This window comes from Lynx rufus, unplaced genomic scaffold (assembly GCF_022079265.1).
Source record: "Lynx rufus isolate CCGP_SWC_20201006 ecotype Redwood Valley unplaced genomic scaffold, mLynRuf1.p SCAF_4, whole genome shotgun sequence".
NCBI classification, from domain to species: Eukaryota; Metazoa; Chordata; class Mammalia; order Carnivora; family Felidae; genus Lynx; species Lynx rufus.
The window spans coordinates 55,763,322-55,779,793 of record NW_025814856.1 but is presented as its reverse complement, the minus strand read 5'-3'; the positions used below and the strand labels follow the sequence as shown (position 1 = coordinate 55,779,793).

General features: G+C 57.1%; 1 protein-coding gene and 1 long non-coding RNA gene across 5 annotated transcripts in view; one reads left to right on the top strand and one right to left on the bottom strand.

Annotated features, from left to right (window-relative positions):
- The window catches only part of FBLN2 (fibulin 2), a 90,031-nt gene that overhangs the window by 19,048 nt on the left and 54,511 nt on the right, over positions 1-16,472 (top strand). For 2 of the 4 annotated variants that reach the window (XM_047095485.1, XM_047095483.1), the window contains exons 1-2: positions 8,298-8,445; positions 9,232-10,571. In XM_047095485.1, coding sequence (XP_046951441.1) covers positions 8,324-8,445; positions 9,232-10,571 — 1,462 coding nt within the window. In that variant the 5' untranslated portion in view covers positions 8,298-8,323. Of the gene's footprint in view, positions 1-8,297; positions 8,446-9,048; positions 10,572-16,472 lie in introns of those variants that run through there. The other 2 variants (XM_047095486.1, XM_047095484.1) reach the window with 2 other exon arrangements.
- On the bottom strand, positions 10,761-12,929 carry LOC124523667 (uncharacterized). Its single transcript, XR_006965072.1, has 3 exons — positions 12,806-12,929; positions 11,878-11,995; positions 10,761-11,458 (listed from the first exon to the last, which is right to left on the bottom strand). It is a non-coding gene; the product is annotated as an uncharacterized LOC124523667 (long non-coding RNA).

The following is a 16,472-nucleotide window of genomic DNA, read 5'->3' as shown; positions in this document are numbered from 1 at the left end:
ATCATCCTTTGATTTCCCTTCTGGCCTTGGCTGCCAGGAAGCTTACTATCAAGGGGAGGTCTCAGGAACAGCCCTGGTTTCCTGTTGGGCCTTCAGTGCAATCCTTCTTTCTTTGCCTTTCTGTGCTCTCTAATAACTCACTTCCGGCCCCACAGTGCATGCGTTTTTGCTTCTTACTGTAGTAAAATACACATACCATAAAATGGACCATCTTAGCCATTTTTAACTGTGCAGTTTGGTGGCATTAAGTACATTCACGCTGCTGTGCAAACATCACATCTCCTGGACTTGTGTCTCTCAAACTGAAACTCTGTCCCCGTTGGACAGTTCCCCACCTCCCCCATCCCCAGCTCCTAACAGCCACCATTCTACTTTAAATCTCTATGAGCTTGATGACACTAGGGACCTCATATAAGTGGGATCATACAGTATTTGTCCCGTCGTGCCTGCTTATTTCACTTAGTGCAATGTTCATCCGTGTTGTGACTTGTGTCAGAACTTCCTTTTTAAGGCCAAGTAGTATTCCATTGTATATAGAGACTATATTTTATTTATCCACTCATCGGTTGATGGACACCTGGGCTGCTTCTCCCGTTCGGCTGTTGTGAATAATTCTGCAATGAACGTGGGTATGCAAATGCTGTTTCAGTACATTATTTCTCACCTTTCTGAGCTTGGGGTGATCTCAGACTGAATTATAAATTAAAGGTAGGTGTTGGGACACTTTGTAGGACTGTACTATTTTATCTGCCTCTGCCTGGTGTGTGTGTGTGTGTGTGTGTGTGTGTGAGAGAGAGATGTTGTGGCCATTGCTGGTGCCCTGTCTGGTCCCTGTCACCTGGGGGCACACTCATCCCCCAGCTGCCCCAGGTGTTGGCTGCTAGTGGCTCCCACCTGCATCCTTCTCCAGATCCTCGTCCTTGGCCCACAGGTCTTGCCTCCCACTGCATGCCCGGCAAGTTATCCTTCCCCCTTCACCCCACCGTGGCCCTTGGCCAGTCACTGTCTGAGGTCCCTGAATGGGATGAGCCCTGGGGTGTCAGTCGCACTACAAGGCTCCCCAGGGATCAGGCTGGTGCCGGACTCCAGCCAGTAGCACATCTTTGCCCAGTGTTGTCCCCTCTGTCCCTTCCCTTTCTTCCAAGAGTCGTCCCCCACTAAGTCACATGCATGAGAACCCATGTCAGGCTCTGCTTCTGGGGGTCTCCGTGAAAGACAGTTTGTAACTCCCACATTCCTCGCCATGGTTGTGTATCTTGTACGACTGGGATGCTGTCAGAATCTGCTAGGATTGACATACTGTGGCCTCCTGTGCCACCCGGACAGTAGGGGGATCCTTGCAAGGGGCAAAATCCCCACTGTCTACCACTTAGAGAAGAGGTGGGTCCTAACCCAGGAGACCAGGACTTTCAGGAGGTGACCCCGGGCAGGAGGGAGCAGGAATTCCCACCTCCTCTGGGCCTCCGTCCTTTGGGTGTGGACAAGAGAAGCCTGAGGCCCAGGAGGGTCCGAGGGGATAGAGAGGAACCAGGGAGTCCACTGATGCCAACGGGGAATGACTGTGGACCTGCTGTGGACCAGAGACACCCTGCTGTCAGGTCCTACCTTCTGGTTTTCCTGGAGAAGTTGGGGGTCTAGCTTCAGTGCAAAGTCTTCTTTTTTTTTTTTTTTTAATGTTTATCTATTTATTTTGAGAGAGACAGACAGACAGACAGACAGACAGAGAATCCCAAGCAGGCTCCACGCTCAGTGTAGAGCCCGACGTGGGGCTCAATCTCACGACTGTGAGATCGTGACCTGAGCTGAAACCAAGAGTCAGACGCTCAACCAACTGAGCCACCCAGGTTCCCCCAAAGTGTTCTGGTTTTAAATGTTATCATTAAGTTCATTATACATTAATGACACTGAAATGTTATAACATCAGCAACTAATTTCAAAAGCACACACGGGCCCCCGAACGTGGACGGTGAGCAGACGGCTGGTTTGTGACCCTCTCTGGCTGGACTTGCGGGGGGCGGGGCGGGGGGCGCGGGGGGCGCAGGGGGCAGCTGTGTGGGCCGGGCTTCTGGAAGGAGCAGGGCCAGGTGGTCCTGATGACTCACATGTTTGTAACTGGTGAGTCTACAAGTGTCTTGTGTGTTTATTTCCCTTCTGTCATCCCCAGGTGCTTGAAAGTCCCATTGTTTTCATATAGCTGTCTCTTGTGTAAAAAGAGAGAACCCCCTGTGAGTATTTAAAAAGTTTTGAAGCCATACCAGCACCAACCTGGGCTTTTCTTTCTGTCTGGGGTTTCCTGGTAAAAATGTGGGATGCCCAGTTAAATTGGAATTTCAGATAGACGATGAATAAGATAGACAGGACATACTTGTGCTAAACAATTACGCGTTGCTTATCTGAAGTTCCACTGTGACTGCATGTCTCATGCTTTTATTTGCTGGCTTTGGCAAGCCTGCTCTTGTCGAGACCAGAAGGATCAGAGAACGGGCGAAAGGAAGCATTTCCTTATCTTGTGATTTGACGCTGTATAGAGCCAGACCCCGCTTTTGATAACGGCCCTGGCGATGAATCGGTGTCTCCCAGGGCCATCTGGGGGACACCAGGGTGGCCTGGCCGGCCCAGACCATTCTCATCTGGGCCTGCTGTGGATGGGAGCTGTAGGAGGTGCTGCAGAGATGTGTGTTTGAGTTTGGGAGCAGCAGCAGTGAGGGCAGCAGAGAGAGGAGCTTGCAGACAGAGCGAGGGAGGGTAGCTGAGGTTTGACGAGCACCCAGGGCACCTCTGACTCCACTGTGCCAGGGACTTCCCTTCCTGATGCTGCCAGCCCCTGGAACCCTGCGAGGGGTGGTGAGAGAGCAGGCATGTCTCCACACAGTGCGCTTAGCCACCTATCTTGGGGGATGCTCCCTGGGAAGGGATCCTTCCTGAGTGTGCACCCACCCCCACCCGTGAGAACCTGACCCAGGCTACATCAGAATGCCCACTGGCCCCACCCACAGCAGGTGTCTGATCAACAAAGACGGAAGCTGTGGCAGCCCAGACCGTGACTGCAGGCCCCCCCCCCCCCCGCTGGTCCTGCCTGGAGGCCGCTCTGGGATCTCCAGTTCAGGGAGTCAAAGAGTCACCCCCCCCCCCCCCCCCGAGCGGGACACACTCCGGGATGTGAGTGTCGGTGGCTTCCTGGCCTTCAGTCCCCCCTACACACCCACTGTGGCTCTTCGTTGTAGAGAGTGGCAAACGGAAACAGAAGAGACCCGAAAGGACACCAGACACCCATCACCTAGATCTCACGGTTGTGAACATTTTGCCATTTTGCTTTTGACCTTTGTTCATGCTGAAATATATTAGGGCATATTACAGACACAATGACCAAATTAAGTATTAATAAAAAAGGTGAAGTATTCATCTTTTTTTTTTTAATTTTTTTTTAACGTTTATTTATTTTTGAGACAGAGAGAGACAAAGCATGAACGGGGGAGGGTCAGAGAGAGGGAGACACAGAATCCGAAATAGGCTCCAGGCTCTGAGCTGTCAGCACAGAGCCCGATGCGGGGCTCGAACCCACGGACCGTGAGATCATGACCTGGGCCGAAGCTGACCGCTTAACCGACTGAGCCACCCAGGCACCCTGAAGTATTCATCTTTAAAAAATGCCAGCGTGTGCCAGCCATCACAGCTCACAGAATGATGGGCTGCTCCTTACTCTGTCCTTGCAGCCCCTCAAGTAGCTGAAATGTCTTTCTCATGTGGTTAGTTCACACCTGGGGCCCGTCAGGACCCCACACAAATTGGGCTGCTCTGTCTCAGGTCTGTTTCCTCTCTCTGCTTTTCGTATGTGCTGAACAGGCGGGGGACATTTGTCCCGTGGGGTGTCCCCCCTCTGGATCATCTGCTTTTCATTGCTTAGATCCCAGTGGTTCTGGTTACCTGTCCCTGCATCACCAGCGACCCTGACCCTTGGCAGAGGAAAGCAACAACAACAGCAGCATGGAATTTGCTCAGGAATTCAGGCTGCCTTGGCCCTTTATTCAGCTCCACATGGCATCAGTTGGGGACATTAGTGGTGTTCACCTGGCCTCTGGGCATCAGTGCTGTGACCAGGAGGGATGGATCTTGGGCTCATGTGGTCTCGCTGGCAGGGTGGTCACACCTCTTCCCTGGTGGCCCAGTGCCCTCAGAGACCCAGGTGGAAGCTGCCGGGCCTCATCCAGGCGGCCCTGCATCCCCACTGCCATTCCCCTATGGGAGGACTTGGGGTTCTGAGTCTCACTGGTGTTCCCAGGCCCATCCCTCAACCAGTCACAGTGAAGAGGGGATAAGCTTTGTGGATTTGGCTGAGTGTGGTCATGGGACCGTGCCCCACCCTGGAGCTGGGTGCAGGAAGGACCCCCCACTGAACCCTCCCTGAGGCTGGTGGGGTTCCTGCTTGTAGAGGGGGCCTGGTTAGGACGTGGGATTCTTTTTGTTTATTCAGCTAGACCTCAGGCACTAATAGTTAAGTTAATTATACTCCTCAATAATAACACACTATTATCTTGGTCTCTGCAGGGTCCTGCTTTTATTTTATTGGTTGGTTTATTCCCATTATCTTTGCTCCCCACACCATTCCATTTCCCCACTATGGCAGACATCCAGTTCTGCTCAGTGCGTTTCTGTTTGCCTGCGTTTTGCAAATGGTGTATTTTACCTTGGGCGGGTGTATTTTTACTCCGCATGAACGGTGTCGGGCTGGCTTGTGCTTTTTCTTACCTTTTCCATTTAGTGTTCTGTTTTTAAGGTCCATCCTTGTTGCTCTGTGCACACCAAATCATTGACTTAGAGTTCTGTAGGGTCTTCGTGGGCGTGTGTCTGTCAGGGTCCTAGCCGGAAACGGGGTGGGGGTGGGGCTCACACGGTTTACCAGAGGAGTGGTTAATGAGGAGACCTAGAACAGAAGTGTGGGCAGGGTTGGGGCAGTTCTTGGAGTCATGGCTGTGGGTGGGGAGTCCTTGGAGCCCTGGGCCTGCAGGGGTAGGGGAGAGGCGGCTCTCAGAGCCCAGCAGGGTCACCCAACTGGAGTTGTGACCAAACCCCTGCCCTGGAGGGAAGAAGGGAGGGAGATGGGGAATAGATTCCCCACTCTCTCTCTCCTTCCCTCTGGCTGCTGTTGAAGGATGCAGGAACCTCCAGTCTGAAGAGGTCAGCCTCCCAGGTGCAGAGCAGGGTGGATAAGGGTAGGGGAGTGGATCTAGGGACAGGTAACTGGCACAGTGGCCCGCACCTGCTGTGGTATCCCCACCGACCACGGGATGAATACCCGGTGACGACCGTGGGCCTGTGGACCTGCTGCAGATTTCTTTGGATAGTTTGCTGGCGGCAGAACTCTGCAAGCCCGCGGTGCATGCCCATGTGGGCCTGATGGCATGTAGGTCACTCTCCAGGGTGTCTGCTCCAGTGGTCACTTAGGCCAACTAGCATTATAATAATAACAATTTTCTTGTTACTAATGTGCAAACACTTGCCAGCTTTGCCAGTCTGATCTGTGAGAGTTTTGCTTTGCATTTCCCTGGCCCTTAATAAGTTCCCACCTTGGGAGTGTGTGACCCAGCCTGCAGGCACTGGGCAGCCTGGCTCTAGGCTCTTTGTTTGTGACCACAGTCTGGCTGCTGGGGCTCCCCCCTGCAGGGAGGTCAGGCTCCCTTTCTCAGCCCCTCCTCTTGTGGCTCTTCTTTTTAGATTGGAGGGAGGGGGTGTCGGCAGAAGCCAGACATTAAGGGGGCCACTTGCTGTGGGGGCCGTGGGAAAACAGCAGCTGGAGTCTCCAGGAGGGACATGTTTGAATCTGAGAACCAGCAGTGTGGAGATTGTGGCCTCCTACTTCTCACCTGTGTGTTTCCAGCCCTGCTTGCCTATCTCCAGGGACAGGGAGCTCACCCCTTCCCCTAGCAGCTTGGTCCATCCTTGAACGGAGGAAAGCTTTTCACCTGTGGACCCTTCTCAAAGGTGGGCACGCAACCTTCAGACGGCACCAGGAGGCTCTGAGCAGCGTGTAGAGGGCCCAGGCTTCCATTCTTTCAGCTGGAGATCATAGAATGACCGTGAGGTTTCCAGTTTAGGGGCAGACCTTGGGGGACCTTGAATTCAAGCACACCCAACCACATGTATGTGAGTGATGAGGCCACGGAGACTATAGGAGCCCATACCCTGTGTGACATCTGAGGGTGGCCAGGGCTTGGTGGTTTTCAGGAAGAGTCAGAAACCTGGATTTCCTTTTTTCCCCTGTCCCTTCCCTCCCCGCCCCTTCCCTTCCCTTCCCTTCCCTTCCCTTCCCACCTGAATTTTCACATGAACATTTCTAATTTGTAAATGCTGGTATAACTAATTTAAAACCGAAAACCCACTGTGTGGGACAAACAAAACACACTTTCGGCTAACCAGCACCTGTGGGCCCCCTGCTGTGACCTAAGGTGTGATGGAGCTCTTCACTATATACAAATGGCTCAGAGAGGGTGAGGGCCTTGCTCAGGGTTGCACAGCAAATGAGAACACAAAGTCAGGGCCTGATGTTCTTTATGGTTCCCCTGGGCCTGGGGTGGGAGTGATGGGCGAACCCAAGATCTGGAATCACCTAGGTGTGGGCAGAATGTGACGCTTGGGGGGGATCAAGGGCCAGGGCACCCAGGGGGCCGAGAGGAACTAGGGGACCAGCTCATGGGAGAAAGTGAGGTGGGGTGGGTGGAGTGTGGCAGGGCTGGCTGGGACCAAAGTTCCTCTGGGAGAAGGTCTGGGAGAAGCCTGCCAGCCGGTGGTGGGAATGTTTGCCCCTGGGGGATGTGTTGTTTGTGTGATTGGGGTAGAGGTGGGAAGAGGGTTTTAGTCTTGGTCTGTGAAGATTTCCTTCCTTAAATGACACTGTTGACAGTGGACTCAAGGGCCGCTTTGGGGCCTTTGTGCCCCACCATCTTCAGGTAGAGGGCCATCCCCCTGGTCAGTGGGGATCACAGGCCCCGGGTCTTCCCATGGCCCATTCCTAGTCACATGTTATGGAGCCACCCGCCTTCTGAGATGGCTTCTCAGCTCGGGTCAGGGGTGGGGATGTCTGTCGGTGTCTTTGCCATCTTTTGGGCTTTCCTTGGGCTTCTCAAACTTGGCATGGCTCAAACTGGGCTGCATCCCCCCAACCAGGCCCTCCTTTGACAGCTTTCTCTGCCTCAGGAAGCCACAGCTCCATCCTTCCAGGGGCTCAGACCAAAACCTTGGCTCGTCCCAGACTCCTCTCCTGTCACACCCCATCCAGTCCATCAGCAAATCTGGTCAGTTCTACCTTCTCAGTAATTCCCCTTTCCATCATCCTCTCCTGCTTCCCCTCCCTTGCCACCCTGGCTATCTCATGCCCTCTCCCTGGTCTCCCTGCTCCTGTCTAGCTCCCCTGTTCTCAACACAAAGGCCAGGTGAATTCCTTTAAGTAAAGAGTCCCATCACGTGGTTCCAGACTCCAATCCAAGGCTTCCAGAAGCACTGCTTGATCTGACTGTTGTTCCCACACTCATCCTTGCTCATTTGCCGAGCTATGGTGGCCCTCTGCTGTTCCTCGTCTCCCCCCTGCTGGTCCTGCCTCGGGCCCTTTGCGCTTGCTCTTTGGCCAGCTGACATACAGATATGCCTTTACCTCCAGAGATATTCACATGGCCGTCTCCTTTGATTCATGCCTCAGCTGAAATGGCACTTCCTTGGAGAAGCCTTGCCTGACCACCCCTGTTAAAATAGGCTTTCCCACAGACCAGTGACTTCCTGTCACATTTCCTTGCTTTCTGTCATTCATTTCTCCATTGTGCTTCTTACTGCCGGGCATTCAGTAATCTGCCAAATTGCTGTGGGTTTATTGCCTGCCTCCCCACACCAGAGTGTCTGCACAGGCAGAACGGCCGTGAAGCCGTCTTATGAAGCCATAACCCAGCACCAGTTCTTGTTGACTGGTCAGCAGAGGCAGACCTTCTTGTCCTGCCGTGCTGGATGCTGCTGAGTTGCTGTCACTGTCCCCCTGACCCTTGAACTCCAGTCCCGCCCGCCCGCTCTGCCTGGGCGCAGCCAGGAGGCGGGCAGCACGAGGCTGCGTCTTCTAGAAACAGTAGTGGCTCTGCTGTCTGCTTCCTCTCTCCTCCCATCAGAAACTTCTAAGAAGTTATTATTATATATTTTTAGGTTTGCAATGACAAACACTTAAAATACTAGAGATGTCACTTTATTGTGTATTTCTTCCCCTTCCTGTTTTTAGAAAGCCAGCTGGTTTTAGCAAAGTGACTGCAAACAATAGCTTAGGTCGCTGCGGTGGGTGGAGAAGGAGCCCATGTCTGGGAGTGAGGGCAGGGTCAGGGCGGTTCCCACCCGGATGGCAGATCTGCCCTTGCCGGAGCAGGGAAGCGTCGACAGGGCTTGGGGCCACAGCGTGTTGGGGTCAGCTGCTCTCAGGTCACAAGGCTTTGCAGAGAAAGGGCTGAGTGGAGTTGGGGAGGGCGGGGAGCGTGACGGGCATATCCTAGGGCAGATGGGAGGTGAGGCTGGAGGTGGGGGAGGGCCAGGGAAATGAGGAGAAGAGGGCAGAGGGTAGAGAGCTGTTCTGGGGGCGAGTGGACAGGTCTTGTGGGGGTGGGTGGTGTGAAGGACAGAATTTTCGGGGATAATTCTGGGAATGGTGGTGACATTTGCTGAGGCAGCTGAGGACATTGGCAGGAACCTCTCCTGTGGCTAAGCTTGTAGTCCAAGGAGGTCTGTTGGGGGGTGTTCCTGAGCCCTGGGGTCTGAGGGCTACAGTCGGGGTGGGGTGGCTCGGCTGGCTGGGGGGAGGGGGCTTGTTCCTGCTCAGCGTCTGTCTGACCACATCCTCTGGCTGGCAGCCCGAGCCGCTGGGTGGATGGCTGCAGAACAGAAATCTTTTGGGTGGTCGTGTGTGTGTGTGTGTGTGTGTGTGTGTGTGTGACTGTGGGCAGGAGGCTCCCTCTCAGGAGGCATATGTCAGAAAGCAGGTGAGGGCGGGGGGGGTGGTCAGCGGCCCTGAGTTGGGGCTGTGTTGGTGACAGGACGTCAGCACCTGTGGCGCCTGAGTGACTGTGGATGCCCCCGTCTGTGCATCTGAGCAGTCGCGACCGGGAGCATGTGCGTGGGTGTGCCGTGTTCCAGGGGCGCACACGCCTGCGTGAAGGTGGCCGACGCTCCGTCCACCTGTGTGCTGACGGGTGTTCCTTCTGCTCCCCCCAGGGCCTCGCAGGAGAGGACGCAGTTCATCCTGAGGCGGCATCTGGACTGGCCGTGGACCATGGCGCTGCTCTGGGAGCCCGCAGGAGCTTGGCTGGCCCTGGCCGTGGCCCTGGCCCTGGGCCCGAGCGCCGGCACGGCGGCCCCGAGGCAGGACTGCACGGGTGTCGAGTGCCCGCCGCTGGAGAACTGCATCGAGGAGGCCCTGGAGCCGGGCGCCTGCTGTGCCACATGTGTGCAGCGGGGCTGTGCCTGTGAAGGCTACCAGTACTACGACTGCCTGCAGGGGGGCTTTGTGCGTGGCCGGGTGCCTGCCGGCCAGTCCTACTTCGTGGACTTCGGCAGCACCGAGTGCACCTGTCCGCCTGGTGGTGGCAAGATCAGCTGCCAGTTCATGCTGTGCCCGGAGCTGCCCCCCAACTGCATCGAGGCCGTGCTGGTGGCCGACAGTTGCCCGCAGTGCGGCCAGGTGGGCTGCATCCACGGTGGTCGCAAGTATGCTGCTGGCCACACGGTCCACCTCCCGCCCTGCCGGGCCTGCCACTGTCCCGACAGCGGGGGTGAGCTCATCTGCTACCAGCTCCCCGGTTGCCATGGAGGTGCCGCTGCCACCGGGAACTTCTCGGATGCTGAGGAGGGTGACCCCGAGAGGCACTACGAGGACCCCTACAGCTATGACCAGGAGGTGGCCGAGGCGGAAGCTGCAGCAGCCCTGGCGGGAGAGCTCCAGGCGGGCCCAGGGGGCCCAGCCGCTCTGGGAGGTGGCAGTCAGCCGTCCTCCGCCATCCAGGCCACCCCCTGGCCGGCCGCCCTCCCTAGGCCCACGGCGGCTGCTGCCCTGGGTCCCCCGGCCCCCGTGCAAGCCAAAGCCAGGAGAGTGACGGAGGACAGCCACGGGGCAGGGCAGGGGCAGACAGAGGAGCTGACCTTCAGGGAGCAGCCAGCCGCAGGTGGCCCCGGGGAGCTGGATGGCCGGCCCACTGAAGGCCCAGCTGGGCCTGGTCTCCCTGCCCAGGAGGACAAGGCAGAGGCTAGGGCAGGGCCTGAAGAGAACCTCATCCCGGAAGCCCAGGTCACTCCCCGCGGGGCCGGGCAAGAGGGAGCCGGGCCCATTCCGGTGTCAAGCACGGCCAGCGTCCCCCCGACGCAGTCCACACCGAGCTCTCCCGAGGGCACGACGAAGCCCAGTACCCACACCATCCTGACGACATCTCCTCGTGAGGCAGCCTGGGTCCCACCTACCCAGGAAGCGCCCAGGCAGCCGCCGGTGCTGCTCCATTCTCGGCCAGAGGAGGACACGGATCCCAACTCTGTCCATTCTGTCCCCAGAGGTAACCCTGAAGGTAAGACTCTCTTCTAGTTCCTCCAGGAGCCCTCAGCCCAGGGATGGGTGGCCTTAGGGCCCCTTCAGTGCCCCAGGTCCCTGCACACTTGCCTGGGGCAGGGGAAGCTGAGTCTGTGGGGCCAGGCTAGAGGCAGCCAGCCCAGCCCCCACACTACGGGGCCGGGGACTCTAACATGATGGAGCTTTCTCCCTCTGGGGGTGGGGTGGGTAGGTAGGGGTGAGGTCCCCATTGCGGTAGGCGTTGGGCTGCCTCTAGGGCTGTGCTTGAGGGCTTCTTAGGCATACCTTATCAGGGCTGGAGGGTCCCTGAGGAGGGTTCTAGCTCAGGGACAGGCGGTGCCCAGTGGGGTCCACAGGTGCCCTGGCAGGAAGTGGGGAGTTTTGCAGACACAGCTAATTGCTCACATCCTCCCTGACAGTAGCCTCTGGGCAGGGCTGTGTTCTCCGTCCCGCGGTGGCAGCAGAAGGGATGTGGCCTCTTGGGGCCCCTTGTGAGAACCCGGTACCAGGTCGCCACCCCTTTCGGCCAGGGGTCCTGTCTACACACCTGTTATTCTCGTCCCTGCTCCGCTCAGCACTCTGCTCTAGCTCCCACCTACTCAGAGTAGAAGCCAGAACTCACTCTCGGGCCACAGGCTCGGCACAGTCTGGAGTGTGACCTCCTGGACCACCTCTCCGTCACCCTTGTCTTGGTCTCTTCTGCTGCTCTTAACAGAAATGCTACAGACTAGGGGGCTTAAACAACAAGTATTTGTTTCTCACGGTTCTGGAGGCTGGGAAGGCCGAGATCAAGGTGCCGGCAGACCTGGTGTCTGGTGAGAGCCTGCTTCCCGGTTTGCAGCTGGCTGTCTATGTCCTTGCCTGGCCGATGAGGGTATATCTCACCTGAGATACACGAGAGAAGGGGCGCGTTTTCTTGCATCTCTTAGAAAAGCACTAATCCCATCCTGAGGGCTCTACCCTCATGGCCTAATTATGTCCCCAGGGATCCATCTCCATATACCATCCCTATTAGGGTTTTAACATATGAATTTGTGGCTGGGGCTTAAACACTCAGTCCCTATGGGTCTCTCCCCCTCACCCACTCTGCACTGGCTTCCTACCCCCTGTCAGGTAACTTCTAGCCCCAGGGCCTTTGCACTTGCTCCCCCCTCTTGAAATGTTCTCCCAGGTGTCCATCTGGCTCATTCCTTCCTTCTTGTAAGCTCTCTTTTCAAGGTCACCTCCCCGGAGAGGCCTTCTCTGACCAGTTAAAAGAGCACCCCACCTTTCTCTTACCCCGCTTGAATTTCTCCTAGAAATACCTGGCATTATAGTATATAGTTTCTTTAATGTTGTCTCCCCTAGTGGAATGTTAGTACCACGAGTGAAGGGACCGCATCTGTCATCTCCTCTGCTATGCCTGAGGGCCTCCAGCAGGGCCTGCAACACCGTTGGTGCTTTGTAAGCATAAGGTGAATGAAAGGGAATGGGTGGGGGCTTTCTGGCCACCCCCTGTCACCCTCTCTCACCCTAGTTCCCCTTCCATCCCACAAGCACCTTATACTGACACATTCCCTCTCTTCCACCCATTTGCTCACACTGTTCCCAGCCAGCTCAGGCAGCACCTCCTCCAGGAAGCTTTTCCCTGAATCTTTATGCCTTGTCTGATCCCCTCACCACCACCCCTCCCTGGCTCCCTGGCTCACCTCTGAGGGTACCCTAGGCGGGTGTCTGATGGTCTAGAGATCCCTCCCCATAGCTGAGAGTCTGCGTCTCCTTCAATCCCTATTGTGTTCTGCGTAAATGTTCCTTATAAGCCTTCTTGAGGCATCCACTGTGAACAGGCCCTGGTGGGCCCTGGGGAGGCAGAAATGGACCGCTATGGCCCATGTCCGTAGGCTGGGGGCTGTGAGGGAGGGATGCCTGGGTGGTGTCTGGGAAGGTTTCTTGGAGCGGGGGGCACGAGGGGGCCTCCCTCTTGCTCTCCCCCTGTCTCTCTTCCTCTCGAGCGAGAGGGAGAGGGAGAGAGAGAGAGGAGAGGGATCTGGGATTTCTGCAGCATTCCCGGACGCCCACCCTGCTGCCCACAGCTCTCAAGTCCTGCGGCTCTGGTCGGACACAGACTGTGCACAGCTTGTGCCTCTGCGGCGAGGGGGTGACGCCGCAGGCTTCCCCTCACCTGCAGTCAGTCTCCCCAGCCAGATGGCTCTCCTTCCAGCCCGGTCATGGCGAGTGGGGCGCAGAACTTACCCTTGCCGAGCACCTCCCGGGTGCCAGGCCCCGTTGCCGTGGCTGGATCCTTCCCACACGCCGGGGAGGTGGGCTCTTCTTGAGCACCGAGCGCGTGCGGGTCAGAGAGGAGTGGCTCCAGGTCCCACAGGGGGAGTTGGTGGGCCAGACCCAGCAGTGGGCTTCAGGGGGGCTCCTCCTCACCCAGCCCTGAGCCTGCAGGATGTGGGGAGCCTGTGTGGGGTGGGGTGGGGTGGGGTGGGGGCTGTAATGAAGTACATGTGTAGCCGGGGAGAGCTTGCAGGCCTGGCTGGAGCATGGTACATGCAGTGTGTTTGGGTTGTAGCCTCCGCCCCCACCCCTGCCTCTTGCTCCAGAGGCCTCTCTGTGGTTCTGGGCCTTTGGAATCTTGGAGACTTTCTTTGTTCTGAGGAGCCCTAGTTTTTTTTTTTTTTTTTTTTCTCTGCCGTGAGCTTTCTCAGATGGATTTTGGGGTGTGGCCTTTTAGGAGGGCTGCTTGGGGGCAGGGGCCCCCGATTGGGTGTCCCTTATCCCATCTGAGGGCTGTCCTGGCAGAGGGCCCAGCACATGGAAAGCCCAGAGAGAGTCATCAGGGCATGGACAGGCGGCTGCACTTTTTGGTGTGCAAGAAAAGGAAGGTGTGGGACGCTGGGAGCTGGGGGAGCTTGGCCCTGGCCAGATAAACAAGGACCGGCCTGCCTCCCACCACCCCATCCGTCTTTCCTCCTCGTCTCACCCAGTGTTCCCACCGTCACCCACCAATCCATGCACTCTGCTCCACTACCTGTACAACTTAGGCAGGCGGCTCGCCGTTTCCGGTCTCGTTTTCTCCATCTGTAAGCAGGAAAGTCCCTGCTTCATGGGGATGTCTTGAGGTTTCAGGGAGCTGATGCGTGCCCAGTGCTCAGCATGGAGTCAGCGCTTGCTGAGTAGTTAAAACTGTTAGCCGTGGTTCTTCCCCCTCTCTTCTCCAATCTACAGATGTTTTTGGAGCACGCTGTCTGTGCCAGGGGTGTGCCAGCGAACAAGGCTGGCACAGCCTCTTCCCTTCCGAGGTCTGATGGCGGAGATGGGTATTAAATGGATAAGCACACACACAGATTTCTTCGTGGCCACAACTGAGGACACACAGCTCATGGGTGGGGGTCAGGTGCCCGACTGAGCATCCTTTGGGAAGTGGGGACGTTAGAGGCCCCTGGCTGCTGCTGTGGGGAGAGAGGACTGGGGCATCATCCCAAGTGATGGAGGGGCCTTCAGTGGGGAGAAGCTGGGGAGGTAGCTTTGCCCTGCTCACCAGTGGGGCTGGCTGAGAGGCAGGCCGTGGGGCCGGAAATGACCCCCAGCCATGTTGCCATGGCAGCCCTGGGGCCAGGAGAAGGAGGTTTCCAGCCATTGCCCCAGGCCCTGCTGGGGTGGGGGTCTCGTCGTTGAGGCGGAGCCGTGCCAGGGATCCCGGCTGCCTCTGAGCATGTCCAGATGTGGTCTAATGGAAGCCACATGCCCGGCTCTCTGGGCCGGGGAGAAGGGGTCTGATGTCTGTTGTCACTCAGGGGGCTTTGTGAGAGTGCCTTCCCCTTCTGCCACTGGGCTGGCATGATGGAGGGAGCCAAGGACTTCTCCCCACTGCCCTTCTGGGCCCCAAGGGGCAGGGTGGCCCTCAGGAAGTCGGAGTTTCCCCCTCCTGGGAAAAGGCTCCAGCCAAACCCCTGTGGGCCCCCAGACCACGTGGCAGGAAAGGGGCCCCTTACTCAGGACCCTCATGTAACCAGATTCTGCAGGGCAGGCATCCTTGGATGCTTTGACATTCCGGTTAACAGAGAAACTGTAAACTCAAATAACTGTATTAATTGCACACCCCTTGTAATGTTTGTGACTTGTGCCAGCACCGTCGTGAGAACTCTGTGATAATTAACCCCTTTAATACTCACTGCCGCCCCCTTAGGTCACAGCAGAGGCATCAGGCAGCTCGTCTGCGGACACACATGCAGGGAATGTTGGATCCAGGGTTCCCTCGCGTTTCTTCTTGTCTTCATCCCTGTCATTTCTGAGTGCCTGGTGTGTCCATGGGCTGTGGCAGATGCTGAATGGACAGTGTAGAACAAAACCCAGCACCATCCTTGCTCCTGGGGAGCTTACGGGTTAGTGGGGGAGATGACCCAGTGACATTCTGAGCCATGACTAGGGCTGAGGAAGGAGGTGGGTGTGCTCTGTGAGTCTGTCTCGGGGATCTGACTTCTCCTGGGGATCAGGGAAGGCTTCCTGGGGGAAGTAATATTTGGGCACAAGGGCTTGTTGAGTGGCCAGTAGGTGGCAAGCAGAGAGAAGAGAGTGCTTCAAGCCGAGGATGCAGCACGTGCAAAGGCCCTGTAGCTGGAGGGAGTGAAATCGATGGGAAGGAGGCTGTGTGGCTGGGATGAAGCTGGGGAGGGGTAGGGGACCGTGATGGTGTTGATCCTCAGGATGAAGATTTGGGTCTTTGTCCCAAGAGCAGTGGGGAGCCATTGAAGGTATAAGGCAGGAGGTGGTATGATCTTATTTGTGCAGTGCAGCACTCCCTCTGGGTGCTGGAAGGAGGGACACAGGACAATCACTGGGCCTTCCCTATGTCTGTGGGTTTCCAGTTGCCCCCTCCTACCTCCTGCCCAGAATCACCAGGCCGTGACTCTAGGAAAGGGACTTGCCTAGACTCTTCCTGTTCCCCAGAGGATCCTCATAGACCCTCCCCTCTCTTCTCGTCTTGGCCTGCGGGAGATTTAAATTTGTGTGGGGCCTGAGGGAACCTGGTTTGGATTCTGACCCCTGAGCCCAGGTCGCATGCAACAGAATTACCTCCTGCAAGAGCTCCAGGCTCCTGGAGCAGGCTGGGGACGGAGTCGCCCTGTGGGGGCTGTGACCCTACTCAGCAGCAGAGCCCGGCCGGGAGAGCTCACAAGAGGGCCCGGCCAGCCCTTCCTGTCCTCACTCCAAACCACAGGGCCTTGAAATGGGGTATCTGACTGCTAGGGCCGTGTGGGGCCTACCGCGAGCGACAGGATGGGCAGGCAAGGGTCCCGCCCCCCCCCCTCCCAGACCCTGCACGTCCACCGTCAGTCCTCAGTCTGAAGCCCACCACTGACTTGTGTGATCTGGGGTCTGGGACATCTGGGACGTCACCCCCTCTGAGCCCCACTTTCCTTGTTGACAGAATGGCACGGTTGCACGGGCCCGAGGCTGTGGTGAGGACAAAGGCGTTAGGAGCAAGGCCTGCGTGGAGTGAGGACGTGGGCCGGTGTTGCCCACGCGTCTCCCTGCTGTGCTGTCAAAATGGCACACACCCCTCCCCTCGGTCCGCCCGTTACCTTCTTTCAGCAGAGCACTTGTGTAAGCAGTGGAATTTTGTTGGGAATAGGTTGAAATGGGAAGGTTTCATGTAAATTTCAGCTCTCGGGCTTTCCTTGAACATTGGCAGCTGTGGGCACACCAGGCCTGTGTGCCCCAGGCGGGCTGTCGGGGGAGCTGGGAGGGGGCTGCCCGCCCTGCAGACTGGGTGCGTGCTCTGTGCTTGGCTGGACCAGCGCTGCCCGGTTCCACCCCCAGCCTGGCCCTGGTTGGCAGTGGGGTCGGGTCCTGTGCTGGGGGCACCTGTGAGAGCAGAGACTTTCTTCCCGTGGTCTGTGTGGCCATTCTG